Source organism: Neoarius graeffei, chromosome 9 (genome assembly GCF_027579695.1).
Source record: "Neoarius graeffei isolate fNeoGra1 chromosome 9, fNeoGra1.pri, whole genome shotgun sequence".
Taxonomy (NCBI): domain Eukaryota; kingdom Metazoa; phylum Chordata; class Actinopteri; order Siluriformes; family Ariidae; genus Neoarius; species Neoarius graeffei.
This window is the reverse complement of record NC_083577.1, coordinates 23,484,264-23,506,149: the sequence shown is the minus strand read 5'-3', so window position 1 is coordinate 23,506,149 and position 21,886 is coordinate 23,484,264. Positions and strand designations below refer to the sequence as shown.

At 43.1% G+C, this 21,886-nt stretch overlaps 1 protein-coding gene and 1 pseudogene across 2 annotated transcripts; both read left to right on the top strand.

The window, feature by feature from the left end:
* The first annotated feature begins 4,109 nt into the window (after positions 1–4,109).
* LOC132891531 (E3 ubiquitin-protein ligase TRIM35-like) lies at positions 4,110–10,735 on the top strand. 2 transcript variants are annotated; one of them, XM_060929205.1, is made up of 7 exons: positions 4,110–4,171; positions 4,317–4,775; positions 4,929–5,024; positions 5,117–5,347; positions 8,284–8,306; positions 8,393–8,511; positions 9,580–10,735. In XM_060929205.1, exons 2-7 carry the CDS (start codon positions 4,377–4,379, stop codon positions 10,113–10,115), a joined length of 1,404 nt encoding a protein of 467 aa, XP_060785188.1. In that variant the 5' UTR covers positions 4,110–4,171; positions 4,317–4,376; the 3' UTR covers positions 10,116–10,735. The 2 variants fall into 2 exon arrangements, with proteins under 2 accessions (XP_060785188.1, XP_060785187.1); XM_060929204.1 differs by having other exon boundaries at positions 4,127–4,775.
* A 2,168-nt stretch (positions 10,736–12,903) lies between these two features.
* Positions 12,904–19,458, top strand: LOC132891530 (zinc-binding protein A33-like; annotated as a pseudogene).
* The last annotated feature ends 2,428 nt before the right edge of the window (positions 19,459–21,886 follow it).

The window sequence follows — 21,886 nt, the reverse complement described above, 5'->3', positions numbered from 1 at the left end:
CTGGTGCTGGCTTTGCTGAGCCGTGGCGAGGGCGTGGACCAGGTCCGCGAACGGGGAGGATTCCATGGGGCTGCGAGGTTGGTGCTCCACCTTGTCCCAGGTTTTGGCACCACTGTAGAGCTCTCTGAAGTGTGGGTGGAGGACGGCAGGACAACGCTTCAGATGCAAATAGGCTTTTTTATTGCCAGACTTTTCAGTATAACCGCCAGTTTTAATCTGACAGCGAAACACACAGTGTTCTTGTCCCGGGATGAGCTCTGCCTCCTTTAAATAGGGCGCGGTTACTGGGAAAACACACAAAACACAGGTTAATTACCGTCAGGTGTAGTGATTTCTGCCACTCACCTTCCCTGGCTCCGCCCTCCTGTCACAGACCGGCGCTTGACCACGCCCCCGCTGCCACACACGTTTTAAGTGTTTCTATGTATCAATCATTAATTGTACAAAATTATTTTCATACATTTATGTATTTGTCATATCTTTCTTTGTCACATGAAGTGTTGTCTTGATAACATATGTGGCACATAACTTTAGCAAATGGATGACAGAAGATTAATTGAAAGATTTATGCCACAGAGCTGCCTTTAACTAATAATTATCACTTATTACTGACGATTGTACGTTTACTAAACAATACAATACAAAGCTCAATACTCCCAGCCTATAACATACTGAATATCAAGTTAAAATCAACCGCAATAAAAGGAAAATGATGAAAACTGGAATATCAAGGGGTCTACTGTATCAGAAGGCCCACTGCATTTCACGAGATCGCAAGCTGTCAAGTTGCTAGAATTCAATCTTTCTAGCTATACTTTCACCCCCTACAGCTATCAGTATTACACATAATCATAGATTAATCACACAGCATTCTAATTCAAGTGAAAATGGTCTTTAAAAATACACACAAGTAGTGATTTAGTCAGAGAAACCAACCAAAACAAGTCTTCAAGTCGCCGGTCTTCATTCTCGTCTTCGTTTCTGTCGTCGTCAGAACTGTCCTCATTTTCTTCTGAAGATGAGCGCTCAGGTTCAAGTCTGTAAGGCTGGATACCACCAGGACATTCAGCTGTCAAAATCTCTACTTGTGGGCCATTTTCTTCTTCTGTATCGGTAAAATCAAAGCTAATTTCCTCAGCATCGCTCCTATTTTCTGGTGTGTCCGTCATTGCAACTGCACCGAGTGGTTACTGGTATGACGTCACGCAGCTGTTCCATTGACCGAGAGGGGGCGCTGCGAACGTGGAAAATTTCAAGTGATGGGCATGATCAAATAAGGACCGATTACAACCGCGGGAAGCTTTTGAAAAATCGACGGTCAATTTATTTTGAATCTCGAAAGCATTCTGGTGCAGAATAATGCGACTTTTATCGCCACTGCATGACGCCTTTAAAATAATAGCATAGTGATTAATTGTCAATGTTTTTCTGCAGGATTCTAGTGTGTAATCTCAGTTTTCAGGTGTAATAGTCTCATCTCATCTCATTATCTCTAGCCGCTTTATCCTGTTCTACAGGGTCGCAGGCAAGCTGGAGCCTATCCCAGCTGACTACGGGCGAAAGGCGGGGTACACCCTGGACAAGTCGCCAGGTCATCACAGGGCTGACACATAGGCACAGACAACCATTCACACTCACATTCACACCTACGGTCAATTTAGAGTCACCAGTTAACCTAACCTGCATGTCTTTGGACTGTGGGGGAAACCGGAGCACCCGGAGGAAACCCACGCGGACACGGGGAGAACATGCAAACTCCACACAGAAAGGCCCTCGCCGGCCCTGGGGCTCGAACCCGGACCTTCTTGCTGTGAGGCGACAGCGCTAACCACTACACCACCGTGCCGCCCGGTGTAATAGTTGTTCAGTTATTGATATCTTGTCTGCAACCTCACTGTGTTCATTATTGTAAATAGTCTGTTGTGTATTTTAGAGTTCTGACTGAATTTATCCTGAAAAATCTGACTCTGGAGAGTAAGAAGGAGCAGCGGGAGCTGCAGGTGAGAGAATCCCCTCACAGATACACTCCTGTTTGGGGTTTAACTTTACTGACATGCCTCAGTTCTTAAAGAAAAACAAATGAGCCAAATAAAATAAATCTGCTCAAAGAACTGAAAGGGGATGGTGGCTGCTGGTGTTGATCAGAAACACTGGATGATGTTTTACAGTAAAACTGTGAAACTTTACACAGACTAATAAGCAGAACACATCAATAAATCTGTCCTTGTGAGTGTGGAATTTATTGTGATTGTTTTATAAACAGTGATGAGATGTCATCTGTAAATTCTCTCGTTTTCTACCTTTACATTCAATTATTATTGAGCTGTAAACTACCTCTAGATGGCACTCAAAGCAGCTCCTTAACAATACAGTGTTCATTCTGTGCTACAGTTAGGTCCATAAATATTTGGACAGAGGCAACATTTTTCTAATTTTGGTTCTGTACATTACCACAATGAATTTTGAACAAAACAATTCAGATGCAGTTGAAGTTCAGACTTTCAGCTTTAATTCAGTGGGTTGAACAAAATGATTGCATAAAAATGTGAGGAACTAAAGCATTTTTTAAACACAATCCCTTCATTTCAGGGGCTCAGAAGTAATTGGACAAATTAAATAATTGTAAATAAAATGTTCATTTCTAATACTTGGTTGAAAACCCTTTCTTGGCAATGACAGCCTGAAGTCTTGAACTCATGGACATCACCAGACAGGTGTCTGAAAGAGAGGATATGTCTTTGCTTAGCTTCTCAATCTTCTCCTTCATCATCTGACTCTTCTGCTCCTCTTCCTCTCTCAGTGCAGTGATCCTGCCTGCCTCTTCATCTCGTAGAAACTGGTGAAGCTTCTCAAACTCCTCCTTAATCTGACTCTCTGTGTGTTGGGTCTGAATCTACAGTGAAGAGGGAATCAAATGAAACACACAGTGGTGCTTGAAAGTTTGTGAACCCTTTAGAATTTTCTATATTTCTGCATAAATATGACCTAAAACATCATCAGATTTTCACACAAGTCCCAAAAGTAGATATAGAGAAACCAGTTAAACAAATGAGACAAAAATATGATACTTGGTCATTTATTTATTGAGGAAAATGATCCAATATTACATATCTGTGAGTGGCAAAAGTATGTGAACCTCTAGGATTAGCAGTTAATTTGAAGGTGAAATTAGAGTCAGGTGTTTTCAATCAATGGGATGACAATCAGGTGTGAGTGGGCCCCCTGTTTTATTTAAAGAACAAGGATCTATCAAAGTCTGATCTTCACAACACATGTTTGTGGAAGTGTATCATGGCATGAACAAAGGAAATTTCTGAGGACCTCAGAAAAAGCGTTGTTGATGCTCATCAGGCTGGAAAAGGTTACAAAACCATCTCTAAAGAGTTTGGACTCCACCAATCCACAGTCAGACAGATTGTGTACAAATGGAGGAAATTCAAGACCATTGTTACCCTCTCCAGGAGTGGTCGACCAACAAAGATCACTCCAAGAGCAAGGCGTGTCATCGTTGTCAAAGTCACAAAGGACCCCAGGGTAACTTCTAAGCAACTGAAGGCCTCTCTCACATTGGCTAATGTTAGTGTTCATGAGTCCACCATCAGGAGAACACTGAAGAACAATGGTGTGCATGGCAGGGTTGCAAGGAGAAAGCCACTGCTCTCCAAAAAGAACATTGCTGCTCATCTGCAGTTTGCTAAAGATCACGTGGACAAACCAGAAGGCTAGTAGAAAATGTTTTGTGGACGGATGAGACCAAAATAGAACTTTTTGGTTTAAATGAGAAGCGTTATGTTTGGAGAAAGGAAAACATTGCATTCCAGCATCAGAACCTTATCCCATTTGTGAAACATGGTGGTGGTAGTATCATGGTTTGGGCCTGTTTTGCTGCATCTGGGCCAGGACGGCTTGCCATCATTGATGGAATGATGAATTCTGAATTATACCAGTGAATTCTAAAGGAAAATGTCAGGACATCTGTCCATGAACTGAATCTCAAGAGAAGGTGGGTCATGCAGCAAGACAATGACCCTAAGCACACAAGTTGTTCTACCAAAGAATGGTTAAAGAAGAATAACAGGTCATGTGTCTCTCGAAAACTCCTCCTATTCAGGAAGTGCAAAGTCTGACATGACTAAAGTCCTTCATTAACAGCCTGCAGTGTTCTGCTCTGGTAAGTTGAGATTTATTCTCAGTTTATGAATAAATCCGAGTCTCATTTTCAGCACTGTGAAAGGAAGTGATGATTAACTGAACCTACAAAGTCATCTATTTAACTTTAAAGAAACCTGAAATCAGGGTGTGATTACTTTTTACAGAAGTGAAAGTGAAACTCTGAGCATTCAGACTAAAGAGAACAACAACAGCAGCAAAATAAAATGGCTTCTAAGTTTTCAGAGGAGGATTTATCCTGTCCTGTGTGCCGTGAAATCTTCAAGGATCCTGTTTTCCTGCACTGCAGTCACAGTGTGTGTAAAGTGTGTTTGCAGCAGTTCTGGGAGACCAAAGGATCCAGAGAATGTCCTCTTTGTAGGACGAAGTCATCTGTGACTGAGCCTCCCATAAACCTGGCCTTAAAGAACCTGTGTGAGACTTTGTTACAGGAGAGAAGTCAGAGATCTTCATCAGGGTCTGAAACCGTCTGCAGTCTGCACAGTGAGAAACTCAAACTCTTCTGTCTGGATCATCAACAGCCGGTGTGTGTGGTGTGTCGAGACTCAAGAAAACACACCAACCACAAATTCTGCCCCATTGATGAGGCAGTAACAGACTGTAAGGTAAATAAAATGGACATATGAACTCATGGGTCACATGTGAACAAATGCTGTTGTTCATAATTATGACAATTACTTTGTTTTCAATTTAGTTCATCTGAGTTCAAATAATATTTAAAACACAGAGACTCCATGCAGTGTGTTAATTTATTTCAGGAGAAGCTCAAAACTGCACTGAAGCCCCTACAGGAGAAACTGAAGATCTTTAAAGACTGTAAACTGAACTGGAGTCAGACTGCAGAACATATAAAGGTTAGAATCAATAACATGGGTTTAATATTCTCATTATATTTTGCTTCATTGCATATTCAGTTATGTTTCATTTGATTTTCTCTTCACTGTAGATTCAGGCCCAATACACAGAGAGTCAGATTAAGGAGGAGTTTGAGAAGCTTCACCAGTTTCTACGAGATGAAGAGGCAGGCAGGATCACTGCACTGAGAGAGGAAGAGGAGCAGAAGAGTCAGATGATGAAGGAGAAGATTGAGAAGCTGAGCAAAGACATATCCTCTCTTTCAGACACAATCAAAGCCATAGAAGAGGAGATGGGGGCTGAAGACGTTTCGTTCTTAGAAGTGAGGGTCATTTAGTCAGTATTTATACTGTGAGAAAGTAAAACTTCTTTCTATCATCAGAAACGCAGACCTGCCAACCTTTATGCATTTTGCTTAGCAGATACGCATTTAGACATCAAACTACGCTGCTACGATTTAACACTTCAAAATACGCAAAAAGCCATTGATGGCTTTGAGTTCAAAGATCTTTAATATTTAGGTTCAACCGTCTGTGCATTCGTGCACTAGGTAACTCGTCTATGGGTGTAACCGCATTGACCATCAACCTGTAGAGAAAAGAAGACTTCGACCAATCACAGCGCTAGTTTTAAACTCTTCAAATAGGCCTAGGCTATGAGGCTAAGCGGAGAGCCGAGGAACCGTCAACACGAAAGTAACGAAATTGATTTTCATCCCTCTCGGTCGATCTTCATACTGTGACTGGTTTTACAAGGGAGGACGGTGCTAAACACCGTTTCGAAGGTAAATGGGCAGGGCAAGGGTATTGTGAATAAAGCAAGGACAACCGTCCTAACGTCATAGTTCAAAGCACAGTGTTCCGCCTTATCTGAAGGAAATATTTGTTCCAGCTTGTTTTGATATTTGACCCAGGCTTCTCAATCCAAAAAATATTGCATAGCCTAAAGTGAAAATATAGTGGCCTACTGACGTTTCCATCCAGTCAACCGATAGACGCGTTAAAATCTTCTGAACTAGGCTACTCGTGCATGTGAGATTCAATGAGCAGCGCATGAAGTGTTTTCACGTAAGTGTGTGTGGTGGATGATGATGTGTTTATGTGCGTGCCTTGCAGTTAATAATACACATGATGTCAGATGAGGATACTGACAGAGAGAGAGAGAGAGGGAAGCAAATCTAAAAAGAAGCGAGTCTATGCCCAGTGGCGGTTCTAGACCAAAATTACTAGGGGGGCCGAGGTGGGGCCAGTGTTTTTTCAGGGGGGCACATATAAGGAAAAAACATGGCAATATTTAAGCGTTCAAAATGTTTTGTTTAGTTTATTTAAAACCAAAACAAAATAAATACATACAATGTATTTATTGAGCATAAATACAATGAGATAAACATTCTGTCTCAATAGCCTAAACATAAAATAAATTGTGCTCAATAAATCTTAAAACCATGTTTCTCTTTTTTGTAAAATAAGATTTCTATTTTTGCATACAATGAACCTTTTATCTGTCCAATGACACTTCTTAAATTCACAGCATGAATTTTCTTTTTCACAGCATGAGACTTGAATGTACAATCACTATCTTTATCTAAATCACACTGTCATCTCACTCTTTATGTACAGCAGGGGGGAAAAATAGAAAGAAAAAATAAATTCACATACAGTGGTCTCAGAATCACCCTATAGCATTCACAGCAGGCTGAAACACTACAACAACAAGATTCTGCGATTGTGACTCCTTGAGAAACGGTCTACAAATGCATCAAGGTTCAAAGCCTTGGACCTTCTGGATTCAATGCTGAGCACACCAAGATTGCTTAGACGCTCCTCACTAATGGTGGATCGGAGGTACCGTAGGTCTTCACCAGTTTCAAAGTGGAGAAACTCCGCTCACAAGAGGCAGATCTCACTGGGAGTGCCACAGCTATTTTGCATAGTCTAAAGAGCTCAAAAAATACTTCTTTATATGGCTCAGTGAAACGTGTCAACGCTACTGTATCTGATGGCTTTTCAATCAAAAAACTTCAGACGTGACAGCTGTTATCTCTCACGTCCGAAGTTTACAATTCGCGCTGCTGCTGGTCGTTCTGCTGCAGGTAACAGTGTGTGTGTGTAGCGCTTTAAGGAGTCCGTGTAGAACACTCCGTCATGTCAGTTCCGATCTTCGAGCCAGCGCACGTCGAAATTAATAAATCTTATTATCTGTTCAGCACAGGGGCCACAGCAGGGGCCAGGAGCAATTTTACAGGGGCACTGGCCCCCTCTGGCCCCCGTTTAAAACCGCCTATGTCTATGCCCCTCAGAAGTTCCTAACGAAGTATCAAGATCAATGGCCATGCCTCCGCCCCTCTAAACTGCCTAATCATGCGTTTTCCACAGTGTGCAATTATGATTTTGACATTAGCCATCAAGGAAATACAGGTAATAATATTGCTAACATAGAAATGCTTGCATTTATATACATAGGCCATTATTTTTTTCCAAATTAGGCCAGGTCAGTGAATATGAATATTATAAAGGCTGTGCTATTGGATAGGCCAGAGTAGCCTATAATTTTTTCTTTAAGTGTGGTTATCAGTTTGCATTTACTAAATATTAATATTGAAAAATATATATTTCTATAGGTACTCTGGAATATTCACTTTCGATGTTTAGTGTAGCCTAGTTCAAAGTGCAGCAAGGAGCAACAGAATCTCTTTTATGGTCAAAACTAAATTTATGAAAAAAGGATTGTGTGTGTGTGTGTGTGTGTGTGTGTGTGTGTGTGTATTTTGCAGACTGCTGGCGTCTGTTTTGAAAGACATAGGCTATAGCCCTTTGGTTTTTCTGTTATCTATACAATATAATGCTAAATGTCAAAAGGGACATAGCATGCTATTTGGGATTCTTTGTTGTTTATAATTACCAATGTATTTAAGACACAATATGCCAAAGGCAGTACATTGGTGAAAGCATTGGAAATATATTCATGCCTTTTCATGAAAAGAGTTCTTGTTTTCTTCATAGTCTACTTGTATGTTGAATAACTACATATGGTGGCGAGTGCGAACTCTGTGCTTAGTAATACATTGTTCACATGCTCACTCATTACAATCAATACTAATCAGCAAATGTGCCTGACCTCACGCCGTGCTGCGCTGCACCGACGCGATAAGTTGCTACGCAAAATTTTTTTCCAAGGTTGGCAGGTATGGAAACGTCAAATTTCAGTGGTGTAAAAATGTAAATGATATCCACTGATATTTGCTTTGTTGTTTTACAGAACTACAAGGCCACAGTGAAAAGGTGAGTGATGTGCTTCCTGTCTCTCTCATTCTCTGTGTTTCTGAATCCAAACCCACAGCAACACTGACTCCTGAATGTTTTTGCAGAGCCCAGAGCACACTGCAGCATCCAGAGGAGCTTTCAGGAGCACTGATCCATGTGGCAAAACATCTGGCCAACCTGCAGTTCAGAGTCTGGGAGAAGATGCAGTACACCGTCCAATACAGTAAGACTCTTAACTGTGTGTGTGTTGAAAATAAATTGTTTTTATTTCTTTGTTTTTCTGCCTTTGTTAGTATCCCCAATGTGGTCATTATCATATGATTCATTTATATACTGTTTTGGAATTATTATTATTATTATTTTATCTCATCTCATTATCTCTAGCCGCTTTATCCTTCTACAGGGTCGCAGGCAAGCTGGAGCCTATCCCAGCTGACTACGGGCGAAAGGCGGGGTACACCCTGGACAAGTCGCCAGGTCATCACAGGGCTGACACATAGACACAGACAACCATTCACACTCACACCTACGGTCAATTTAGAGTCACCAGTTAACCTAACCTGCATGTCTTTGGACTGTGGGGGAAACCGGAGCACCCGGAGGAAACCCACGCGGACACGGGGAGAACATGCAAACTCCACACAGAAAGGCCCTCGCCGGCCCCGGGGCTCGAACCCAGGACCTTCTTGCTGTGAGGCGACAGCGCTAACCACTACACCACAGTGCCGCCCATTATTTTATTTGTTTGTTTATTTTTATTGTTTAATTCACCTTTCATGTTGAACTCATGTACTGTAAGGGAAGTTTTATTTTGAAAAGCTTCTATTTCCATCAGACTGTTCAGTGTTTGAAGTGTGAGCAGAGGGACTGAGTGAAAAAATGGAGCGTTTCAGCAGCTTACAAAAGTTTTAGAGTTACAGTTATTATAAAGATTGTTTACATTTGTAATTTAAACACACAAAGAAAAGGACACAAGGCATGTTATTAACTTATTCATGTTTATTAATGAACTTTGTAATTACAGTTATCATTTCTTTGGTTTCGGCAAATGTTATCTAGTTCCATGCTAATCTCATCTCATCTCATTATCTCTAGCCGCTTTATCCTTCTACAGGGTCGCAGGCAAGCTGGAGCCTATCCCAGCTGACTACGGGCGAAAGGCGGGGTACACCCTGGACAAGTCGCCAGGTCATCACAGGGCTTCCATGCTAATGTAATGATTAAAGTAGATTAGCTCCATCAAAACAAAATGTAAAAGTGTGTGTGTGTGTGTGTGTGTGTGTGTTTTCAGCACCTGTAACTCTGGACCCCAACACTGCTCATCCTGTACTCATTGTATCTGATGATCTGAAAAGTGTGAGACGCAGCAATGAGAAACAGAAACTTCCTGATAATCCAGAGAGATTTGATGAATGTTGGTGTATCCTGGGATCTGAGGGCTTTAACTCAGGGACACACTGCTGGGATGTGGAAGTTGGAGACTGTACATGGTGGAATGTGGGTGTGATGACAGAATCTGCTCAGAGGAAGGGGGGGATATTCTCCAGAAGTGGAATCTGGTGTGTGGAGGGTTATGATGGTAAATATCGCGCAGGTTCGACACTACATCCAGTCACTCAGCTCTCAGTCGCACAGAAACTCCAGAGGATCAGAGTGAAGCTGGACTGGGACAGAGGAAAACTGTCATTCTCCGACCCTCTCACTAACACACACTTACACACTTTCACACACACATTTACTGATAAATTACTGCCATTCATGAATGTTTATGGTTCCATAAAGATCCTCCCACTTGAGTGCTCTGTAAGAGTGAATCAGATCAGTTAGCATTGATGTTATTTTATTCCAGTTCAATAATAAAATACTACAGATTAAAAAATTAGTGTTCTTTGTGTAAGTGTCATCGCCCCCCTGGAAACCCTGTATTGACAGAATATCTTGAAATAATGAATTAACTCAAATAATAATATGTCTTAAAATATATTATTATAATATACTTTGAACGTATGAGGAAGTCAAAATAATAAGTGAAATAATGATACACTGTCTTGAAATAACAAGGTATTAACTCAAAATAATGACTTAGCGTTTAATTAAAATCACAAAAGAGTGTTTAAATGCAGAATGAGCTGAAAAGATTATTTAATTTTATTGATGGATTTTAAATAGTTTTAAATAAACTGAGAATTTGAAAGCTCATGTATTTACTGTATTTGTACTTGTTAGCGTTTGCTGTTAATCTTGGATGAAATGTTTACTCCATATTATACAGGTGCTGAAAACACACACACACACACACACACACACACCTTTTTACATTCTGTTTTGATGGAGCTAATCTAATTTAATCATTACATTAGCATGGAACTAGATAACATTTGCCGAAACCAAAGAAATGATAACTGTAATTACAAAGTTCATTAATAAACATGAATAAGTTAATAACATGCCTTGTGTCCTTTTCTTTGTGTGTTTAAATTACAAATGTAAACAATCTTTATAATAACTGTAACTCTAAAACTTTTGTAAGCTGCTGAAACGCTCCATTTTTTCACTCAGTCCCTCTGCTCACACTTCAAACACTGAACAGTCTGATGGAAATAGAAGCTTTTCAAAATAAAACTTCCCTTACATTACATGAGTTCAACATGAAAGGTGAATAAAAAAATAAAAATAAACAAACAAATACATTAATCATAATAATAATTCCAAAACAGTATATAAATGAATCATATGACAATGACCACATTGGGGATACTAACAAAGGCAGAAAAACAGAAAGGGAAAAAAAAATTTATTTTCAACACACACACACACACAATTAAGAGTCTTACTGTATTGGACGGTGTACTGCATCTTCTCCCAGACTCTGAACTGCAGGTTGGCAAGATGTTTTGCCACATGGATCAGTGCTCCTGAAAGCTCCTCTGGATGCTGCAGTGTGCTCTGGGCTCTGCAAAAACATTCAGGAGTCAGTGTTGCTGTGGGTTTGGATTCAGAAACACAGAGAATGAGAGAGACAGGAAGCACATCACTCACCTTTTCAATGTGGCCTTGTAGTTCTGTAAAACAACAAAGCAAATTTCAGTGGATATGATTTACATTTTTACACCACTGAAATGTGACGTTTCTGATGATGGAAAGAAGTTTTACTTTCTCACAGTATAAATACTGACTAAATGATCCTCACTTCTAGGAACGAAACATCTTCAGCTCTCATCTCCTCTTCTATGGCTTTGATTGTGTCTGAAAGAGAGGATATGTCTTTGCTCAGCTTCTCAATCTTCTCCTTCATCATCTGACTCTTCTGCTCCTCTTCCTCTCTCAGTGCAGTGATCCTGCCTGCCTCTTCATCTCGTAGAAACTGGTGAAGCTTCTCAAACTCCTCCTTAATCTGACTCTCTGTGTGTTGGGTCTGAATCTACAGTGAAGAGGAAATCAAATGAAACCTACAGTGGTGCTTGAAAGTTTGTGAACCCTTTAGAATTTTCTATATTTCTGCATAAATATGACCTAAAACATCATCAGATTTTCACACAAGTCCTAAAAGTAGATAAAGAGAACCCAGTTAAATAAATGAGACAAAAATATTATAATTGGTCATTTATTTATTGAGGAAAATGATCCAATATTACATATCTGTGAGTGGCAAAAGTATGTGAACCTCTAGGATTAGCAGTTAATTTGAAGGTGAAATTAGAGTCAGGTGTTTTCAATCAATGGGATGACAATCAGGTGTGAGTGGGCCCCCTGTTTTATTTAAAGAACAAGGATCTATCAAAGTCTGATCTTCACAACACATGTTTGTGGAAGTGTATCATGACATGAACAAAGGAGATTTCTGAGGAGCTCAGAAAAAGCGTTGTTGATGCTCATCAGGCTGGAAAAGGTTACAAAACCATCTCTAAAGAGTTTGGACTCCACCAATCCACAGTCAGACAGATTGTGTACAAATGGAGGAAATTCAAGACCATTGTTACCCTCCCCAGGAGTGGTCGACCAACAAAGATCACTCCAAGAGCAAGGCGTGTAATAGTCGGCAAGGTCACAAAGGAACCCAGGGTAACTTCTAAGCAACTGAAGGCCTCTCTCACATTGGCTAATATTAGTGTTCATGAGTCCACCATCAGGAGAACACTGAAGAACAATGGTGTGCATGGCAGGGTTGCAAGGAGAAAGCCACTGCTCTCCAAAAAGAACATTGCTGCTCGTCTGCAGTTTGCCAAAGATCACGTGGACAAACCAGAAGGCTATTGGAAAAATGTTTTCTGGACGGATGAGACCAAAATAGAACGTTTTGGTTTAAATGAGAAGCGTTATGTTTGGAGAAAGGAAAACATTACATTCCAGCATCAGAACCGTATCCCATCAGAACCTTATCCCATGGTGGTGGTAGTATCATGGTTTGGGCCTGTTTTGCTGCATCTGGGCCAGGACGGCTTACCGTCATTGATGGAACGATGAATTCTGAATTATACCAGCGAATTCTAAAGGAAAAGGTCAGGACATTTGTCCATGAACTGAATCTCAAGAGAAGGTGGGTCATGCAGCAAGACAACGACCCTAAGCACACAAGTTGTTCTACCCAAGAATGGTTAAAGAAGAATAACAGGTCATAATGTGTCTCTCGAAAACTCCTCCTATTCAGGAAGTGCAAAGTCTGATATGACTGAAGTCCTTCATTAACAGCCTGCAGTGTTCTGCTCTGGTAAGCTGAGATTTATTCTCAGTTTATGAATAAATCCGAGTCTCATTTTCAGCACAGTGAAAGGAAGTGATGATTAACTGAACCTACAAAGTCATCTATTTAACTTTAAAGAAACCTGAAATCAGGGTGTGATTACTTTTTACAGAAGTGAAAGTGAAACTCTGAGCATTGGGACTAAAGAGAACAACAACAGCAGCAAAATAAAATGGCTTCTAAGTTTTCAGAGGAGGATTTCTCCTGTCCTGTGTGCTGTGAAATCTTCAAGGATCCTATTTTCCTGCACTGCAGTCACAGTGTGTGTAAGGTGTGTTTGCAGCAGTTCTGGGAGACCAAAGGATCCAGAGAATGTCCTCTTTGTAGGACGAAGTCATCTGTGACTGAGCCTCCCATAAACCTGGCCTTAAAGAACCTGTGTGAGACTTTCTTACAGGAGAGAAGTCAGAGATCTTCATCAGGTTCTGAAACAGTCTGCAGTCTGCACAGTGAGAAACTCAAACTCTTCTGTCTGGATCATCAACAGCCGGTGTGTGTGGTGTGTCGAGATTCAAGAAAACACACCAACCACAAATTCTGCCCCATTGAGGAGGCAGTAACAGACTGTAAGGTAAATAAAATGGACATATGAACTCATGGGTCACATGTGAACAAATGCTGTTGTTCATAATTATGACAATTATTTTGTAATCAATTTAGTTCATCTGAGTTCAAATAATATTTAAAACACAGAGACTCCATGCAGTGTGTTAATTTATTTCAGGAGAAGCTCAAAACTGCACTGAAACCCCTACAGGAGAAACTGAAGATCCTTAAAGACTGTAAACTGAACTGAAGTCAGACTGCAAAACATATAAAGGTTAGAATCAGTAACATGGGTTTAATATTCTCATTATATTTTGCTTCATTGCATATTCAGTTATCACGGGCGATTGCTCTAAGACAAAGAGGGAGGCTCAGCCTCCTCTAAAAATGACATAGTGTAGGATGAATTGCGCTAGGCTTATGTTATAGCCGACCTTATAACATTGCTATTTCAGATCCAGAATCATAGCAATATATGTGCTCAACCCAACTACAGTGTGAAATCATTCCGTTATAACTTTCCCCAGTTTGCCTAATGTGTGCATGAGTTTTTCCCCCTCGTGACAGCGCGATGCAGCCCAGCCTCAGTGGACTTCAATGGCATTTGGGAGCTATGCGCTTGTCAATCTCAAAATGCAAGACGATTTTTGGACAAATCCTGCGAAAATGCCCGCCCACAGAGTCCCATGGACTCCCAGCCTCAGTGGACTTCAATGGCATTTGGGAGCTATGCGCTTGTCAATCTCAAAATGCAAGACGGTTATTGGACAAATACTGCGAAAATGCCCGCCCACGGCCTCCGAGCCTCACAGTGGGAGGGACATGGCAGTTTCCGCGAGGAGACTGGTGATTGGTGAAAGCGGCCGGATATTTTCTTTGATTGACAGCTCGTTTCAACTATAGACAGGCAGCGGTGAATTTCAGTTCAGTCCCATGCGGATTCGCAAGTGCTGTGGTGTATTGTAAGAGATCAGCTTACATTTCGATTTCATTCATTACATACGGTTTCTACCAGCTTTTTTAGTTTGTATATATTTTCATTGTAAATAAAGTGTAAATATAGTGTTGTCAAGTTTGCTATCTTAGTTCCAGAAATTTCACTTATTTGAGTGACTGAACTTGAACTTGAGGGGGCTAGTCAGCTAGCAAGAAAGCTGCGCATGGATGCCAAGCATTGCTGATTTAATTTTGGCGAAGCCTTTTGCCAGTCTTCCTTTCGAGGAAAAAATTTAAATTAAAGAGAGGGTAGACCAATGCCTCAAATTGACTTGGTGAAAAAGGTAGGGAATAATACTCGTTCCTTTCAGCTCTCCTGGTACGAGAAAGTGAATTGGCTAACAGCAAGTGACCCACATCAACAACAGTAAATAGGCTACTTTAGTAATATGTCATGGATGGACCAAAAATATAGAATCTATTTAAAATGTTTATGCTGAGTATATTATATTGGAATATATATTTTTCTGGATATGAATTAAACACTGCTACAATTTGGAAAACATTTTTAAACAAAAACACAGCCGAGAACATTTCACACTACAGACCTGGATTAAAAGGGAAGGGTTATCAAAATTGTCAATAAAACATTTCTCTGCCAAAATAAGTAAAATATAGGGAAAGTGTCATTGAATGAAATGTTTGGCTCCCCAAGGTCAGTGCTTGTGCCTATTCCAGAACACTCTGCTGTTACTGTTGAGGTTCCTGACAAAGAGCTGCTTTCAATAATGATCAATTTTTAAACAACATGCCACAATTGTAAAATATAAAATGTTAAAATATACCCCCCCAACACCACCATCATGTATATTGGACAGTAGGCTAATGGGCCAAAAGAACTTATTTCACAGTTTGTGACCCTGCCAACAATCAGCCAGATCAGAGGCAAGAGTATGGGCAAAATTGATGTTTTTTTTTCTTTTAAAATCTGGAAATATCGTAACCGACCAGCCTCCCCTGTTTGAAAGACTACCAGCCGCCACTGTCAGTTCTGTTTCATTTGATTTTCTCTTCATTGTAGATTCAGGCCCAACACACAGAGCGTCAGATTAAGGAGGAGTTTGAGAAGCTTCACCAGTTTCTACGAGATGAAGAGGCACTCAGGATCACTGCACTGAGAGAGGAAGAGGAGCAGAAGAGTCAGATGATGAAGGAGAAGATTGAGAAGCTAAGCAAAGACATATCCTCTCTTTCAGACACAATCAAAGCCATAGAAGAGGAGATGAGAGCTGAAGACGTTTCGTTCTTAGAAGTGAGGATCATTTAGTCAGTATTTATACTGAGAAAGTAAAACTTCTTTCCATCATCAGAAACATCACATTTCAGTGGTGTAAAAATGTAAATCATATCCACTGACATTTACTTTGTTGTTTTACAGAACTACAAGGCCAAAGTGAAAAGGTGAGTGATGTGCTTCCTGTCTCTCTCATTCTCTGTGTTTCTGAATCCAAACCCACAGCAACACTGACTCCCGAATGTTTTTGCAGAGCCCAGAGCACACTGCAGCATCCAGAGGAGCTTTCAGGAGCACTGATCCATGTGGCAAAACATCTGGCCAACCTGTAGTTCAGAGTCTGGGAGAAGATGCAGTACACCGTCCAATACAGTAAGACTCTTAACTGTGTGTGTGTCACGGATCAGACAGGAGAGGAGATCAAATGCGCTCAAACCACAGTTTATTAATCATAGGGGAAAAGGGAATTGGGAGAATTTGTGTGGGTGAAGTCCAGAGGCAGGAGAACTGAGAGGCAGGGATGACTGGAGGTGACGTCTGAGGTCTCCCATCCAAATACTGACTGGGCCTGACCCTGCTTAGCAGTTGAGATCTGACAGGATCTGGTGTAGTCAGAGAGCTGTAGCTTTAGGCTGCTAGTGCTTGGGTTTCAGGCAGTCTCCCAGCGAGCAGTCCCTCAGTAGGCAAGAGTTAGAGAGCCAACTGGAACACAGAGTCACAAATCAGGTAGCAAGAGAGGGGACAGAAATGCAGAGTCAGGTTACCAGGGCTGAAAAGTAAGGCTCCAGGCAGGGTTGCTCACACCAGGCAGATGGAGAGGCAGGCTAGCAGCAGGGCTGAGCGAGCTGGAGATCAGGCGAAGGTACAAGAGGGGCAGGCAAGAGGCAGAGTCAACGGGACAGAAGGCAGGTCAGGTTACCGGGGCTGGAGAGCAGACAGAGTCAAACTGGAACAGAACAATATCAGGAGTCAGAGTAGTAGGAACACAGAGCAGCTTATCAGGCTGAGAGTTGCAGACAACCTGACACAGAAGCTTGGGAGGACTGCAGCTTAAATACACACAGGGGGGAACCAGGTGATCGGTAACAGCCAATGACAGCCACTGGGAGTTAATAAGAGGAAGTGAGTGCGGGCGTGGCCGGTAATGCTGAGTGGAGATGTTACCTGAAGAGAGAAGCCCACAGGTAGGACCATGACAGTGTGTTGAAAATAAATTGTTTTTATTTCTTTCTGTTTTTCTGCCTTTGTTAGTATTCCTAATGTGGTCATTATCATATGATTCATTTATATACTGTTTTGGAATTATTATTATCATTATTATTATTTATTTGTTTGTTTATTTTAATTTTTTATTCACCTTTCATGTTGAACTCATGTAATGTAATGGAAGTTTTATTTTGAAAAGCTTCTATTTCCATCAGACTGTTCAGTGTTTGAAGTGTGAGCAGAGGGACTGAGTGAAAAAATGGAGCATTTCAGCAGCTTACAAAAGTTTTCGAGTTACAGTTATTATAAAGATTGTTTACATTTGTAATTTAAACACACAAAGAAAAGGACACAAGGCATGTTATTAAATTATTCATGTTTATTAATGAACTTTGTAATTACAGTTATCATTTCTTTGGTTTCGGCAAATGTTATCTAGTTTCATGCTAATGTAATGATTAAATTAGATTAGCTCCATCAAAACAGAATGTAAAAAGGTGTGTGTGTGCGCGCGTGTGTGTGTTTTCAGCACCTGTAACTCTGGACCCCAACACTGCTCATCCTGTACTCATTGTATCTGATGATCTGAAAAGTGTGAGACGCAGCAATGAGAAACAGAAACTTCCTGATAATCCAGAGAGATTTGATGAATATCTGTATATCCTGGGATCTGAGGGCTTTAACTCAGGGACACACTGCTGGGATGTGGAAGTTGGAGACTGTACACGGTGGAGTGTGGGTGTGATGACAGAATCTGATCAGAGGAAGGGGGAGTGTAGAGCTCTCTGAAGTGTGGGTGGAGCACAGAGGACGGCAGGACAAAGCTTCAGGTACTAATAGGCTTTTTATTGCCAGACTTTTCAGTATAACAGCCTAGTTGTATTCTGTTAGAGACACACACGCTGTGTTCTTGTCCCGGGAGGAGCTCCCCTCTGCTCTCCCTCTGCCTCCTTAAATAGGGCGCAGTTACTGGGAAGACACACAAACACAGGTTAATTACCGTCAGGTGTAGTGATTCTGCCACTCACCTTCCCTGGCTCCGCCCTCCTGTCACAGACCGGCGCTTGACCACGCCCCCGCTGCCACATACCCCCACCACCCGACTCAGGCCGGGCGCCCGTCCGGCCCGCAGCCGACTCCCCCCCCCCGACGGGAGAGGAAGTCCACCACGACCATCTGCGCCCCCAGCCTGTGGACCACCTTGAAATTGAAGGGTTGGAGTGCCAGATACCAACGGGTGATCCGCACGTTGGCATCTTTCATGTGGTGGAGCCACTGGAGGGGCGCGTGGTCCGAACAGAGGGTGAAAGGGCGCCCCAGCAGGTAGTAACGGAGGGCGAGGACCGCCCACTTGATCGCCAGGCATTCCTTCTCAATAGTGCTGTAGCGCCCCTCACGCACCGACAGCTTCCTACTAATGTACAGGATGGGGCAGTCCTCCCCCTCCACCTCCTGGGACAACACTGACCCCAGCCCTCTGTCCGACGCGTCGGTCTGCAACACAAAAGGGAGAGAGAAGTCAGGGGAGTGTAATAGTGGCCCCCCACACAGTGCAGCCTTTACCTCAGAGAAAGCCCGCTGGCACTGCTCCGTCCACTGGACCAGATCTGGCGCCCCCTTTTTAGTGAGGTCAGTCAGCGGGCTGGTGACGTCCGAATAATTAGGTATAAACCTACGATAGTAGCCAGCCAGCCCCAGGAACTGTCTCACCCCCTTTTTGGTCTTGGGCCTCGTGCAGGCCGCAATCGCTGCTGTCTTATTAATTTGGGGACGCACCTGCCCGTTGCCCAAGTGGAAGCCCAGATACCGTACTTCCACCCGCCCAATCGCACACTTCTTCGGGTTGGCAGTGAGACCCACCTGCCTCAGCGACCTAAGGACGGTCCTCAGGTGTTGCAGGTGCTGCTGCCAGTTGTTACTATAAATGATAATGTCATCGAGATATGCGGCCGCATAGGTGGCGTGCGGCCGAAGGACCCTGTCCATCAGCCGCTGAAACCTAGCGGGCGCCCCAAACAGCCCAAAAGGAAGTGTGACAAATTGGTGTAAGCTGAACGGTGTGGAAAAGGCCGTTTTTTCCCAGGATAATGGAGTCAAGGGGATCTGCCAATATCCCTTCGTCAAATCCAGTGTCGAGTAAAAGCGAGCCGTGCCTAGTCGATCGAGCAGCTCGTCAATACGAGGCATTGGGTACGCGTCGAATTTAGACACCGCGTTGACTTTTCTATAGTCCACACAGAACCGGACCGACGCGTCGGCCTTGGGTACCAAGACCACCGGGCTGCTCCAGTCACTGTGGGACTCCTTGACGATGCCCATTTCGAGCATGGCCTGAAGTTCTTCCCGAACCACCTTTTTTTTGTGTTCGGGTAGCCTGTAAGGGCGGCTACGCACTACCACCCCCGGGGGCGTCTCTATGTGGTGTTCTATGAGGTTAGTGCGACCGGGCAGGGGCGAGAACACATCCGAAAACTCGGCCTGCAACTGGGCGACCTCTGTGAGTTGGGTCGGGGAGAGGTGGTCTCCACAGGGGACCGGAGAGGTACGTGATGCCAATGTCCCTTTTTGAACCTCCGGCCCCAGCTCCGCCTTCTCCGGAACTACCGACACCAACGCCACGGGGACCTCCTCATTCCAGAGTTTAAGCAGATTGAGGTGGTAGATCTGTAGCGCCCCCTCCCTGTCCGTTCGCCTTACCTCATAGTCGACGTCCCCGACTCGCCGTGTGACCTCAAAGGGTCCTTGCCACTTGGCGATTAATTTGGAGCTCGACGTGGGCAACAGTACGAGTACCTTATCTCCCGGAGTGAACTCTCTAAGGCGCGTGCCCTTGTTGTACAGGCGGCCTTGCCATTCCTGGGCCTGCCGCAAATTCTCCTGAGTTAGGTGTGTGAGCGTGTGGAGTTTTGCGCGCAGGTCCATAACGTACTGAATTTCGTTTTTACTTTGTGAAGGTCCCTCCTCCCAATTTTCTCGCAGCACATCTAAGGGCCCGTTTACACGAGGATGCTGTCGGGTAAAAACGACTAAATATTTTATCAGAAGTGCCTTTCGTTTACACGAGGACGGCGTTTCCGAGGCTGAAAAACGGATAAAATTGAAAACGCCTTTCAAAGTGGATAAGTTTAAAAACGGCCCCCGTTGCGTATCCGTCTAAACTACCCAATACGCGAAACTCTGCTCGGATCTGCTCACGTCGGGTACGCGTTTACATCATACATGTGTCATATACTGCACATGCCAGCCCGGGAAGTAAGAAAGTAAGTAAAAAAGTAAGAGCATGTCTGATTACATCAATCCAATGGACCTTCAAGCTGCTCTGTGTTTTAATGCAGTAGATGTGTTTTCCTTCTCACCCGCCCAGCTGGAGCTCCTCAGTTTGGTGTCGCCAAGTTACACACACGTGCACACGCGCGCCGCCTATTCAAGCCTCTCGTGAAACCATAAACCCGAGACTGAAAACAAAACTAGCAGCCGAACAGGTTTATTTTGCTGAGATGGACACTGCCTTTTCTCTTCTTCACCGAAACAAGAGTGAGTGTTACTTAATAAAGGCAGATTAAAAGAGTTTCGGTTTGCTCCTGCTCCTCCCTCGAGCACTACAGTACCTCAGCCGGTGTTCTGAAATTTCTTCCTACCTATAATTTCTTCCTACCCGGTGTTCTGTAAAGTTATCCTAGCAAGTTCTCATACAGACCGTTTTATTATTCAAAACAAGTCATTACAAATTATTTGACTCGGCCAAAGACTCGACCAATACGCACAAAACATAAAAATCGGCAAATGCGTGAAATTCTCACCGATTTTCTATCAGCCCAGCTGATCGGTGGGACAAAACTACTGTTGAATTTTCCTACCCTCCTGGATTTCGCGCATGCGTAGTAGGCTTGGTAGGATAACTTGACAGAACAGCGGCGCAGATGTGCAGATCAGACAAGACGGAAGACGTTGCGCATGCGTGCAGACATAGCGGAGACATTTATGCGTCACCGTATAGACGCAGATTTCCTCTTTGAAAACGGTCGTGTAGACACGGAAAAAAGTGAGAACAAAAACGGACTTTTGCGTTTTTGTTTTATACCGTCCCCGTGTAAAGTGGGCCTAAAATGCCGTGCGGCTTACGCCCGTATAATAATTCAAACGGGGAGAACCCCGTGGAGGCTTGGGGGACCTCTCGCACTGCAAATAAGGGTTCGAGCCATTTATCCCAGGTACGTGCGTACTCACTTACGAATTTTTTAATTATATTCTTGAGGGTGCGATTGAACCGTTCGACTAAACCGTCCGTTTGTGGGTGATAAACGCTGGTGCGGATCGGCTTAATACCTAATAGCCCATACAGTTCGCTCAGTGTTCGTGACATAAACGAGGTGCCTTGGTCAGTCAGAATCTCTTTCGGGATTCCAACCCGGGAGATGACGTGGAAGAGGGCCTCCGCAATACTGCGTGCTGAGATATTGCGAAGAGGCACTGCTTCTGGGTATCGCATTGCATAGTCCCCCAGAACCAATATAAAGCAGCACCCTTGTGTTGACCGATCTAATGGCCGGACGAGATCCATCCCAATTCTTTCGAACGGGGTCTTGATTAATGGTAGGGGGCGCAAAGGCACTTTTGGAATGGCCGCTGGATTTACTAACTGGCATTCGCGGCACGCCGTACACCACTTACAGATGTCGCCGCGAATCCCTGGCCAATAGAATTGGGCCATTATCCAGGCTAGTGTCTTATCCTGCTCTAGGTGTCCAGCCATGGAATTAAAGTGAGCCGCCTGAAATACCAATTCCTGGCGGCTCTTTGGAATTAACAGCTGTGTGACTCGCTCTTTCATCTGAGTGTCCTGCGTCACTCGGTATAATCTATCCTTCATAATAG

What these genes read in the sequence shown, in the direction of transcription:
- LOC132891531 (XM_060929205.1), top strand. Translation starts at nt 4,377, where the DNA reads ATGGCTTCTAAGTTTTCAGAGGAGGATTTATCCTGTCCTGTGTGCCGT. An exon ending in AAGACGTTTCGTTCTTAGAA is followed by an intron (nt 5,348 to 8,283) that starts GTGAGGGTCATT and finishes GTTGTTTTACAG; the next exon opens with AACTACAAGGCCACAGTGAA. An exon ending in GCAGTACACCGTCCAATACA is followed by an intron (nt 8,512 to 9,579) that starts GTAAGACTCTTA and finishes GTGTGTTTTCAG; the next exon opens with CACCTGTAACTCTGGACCCC.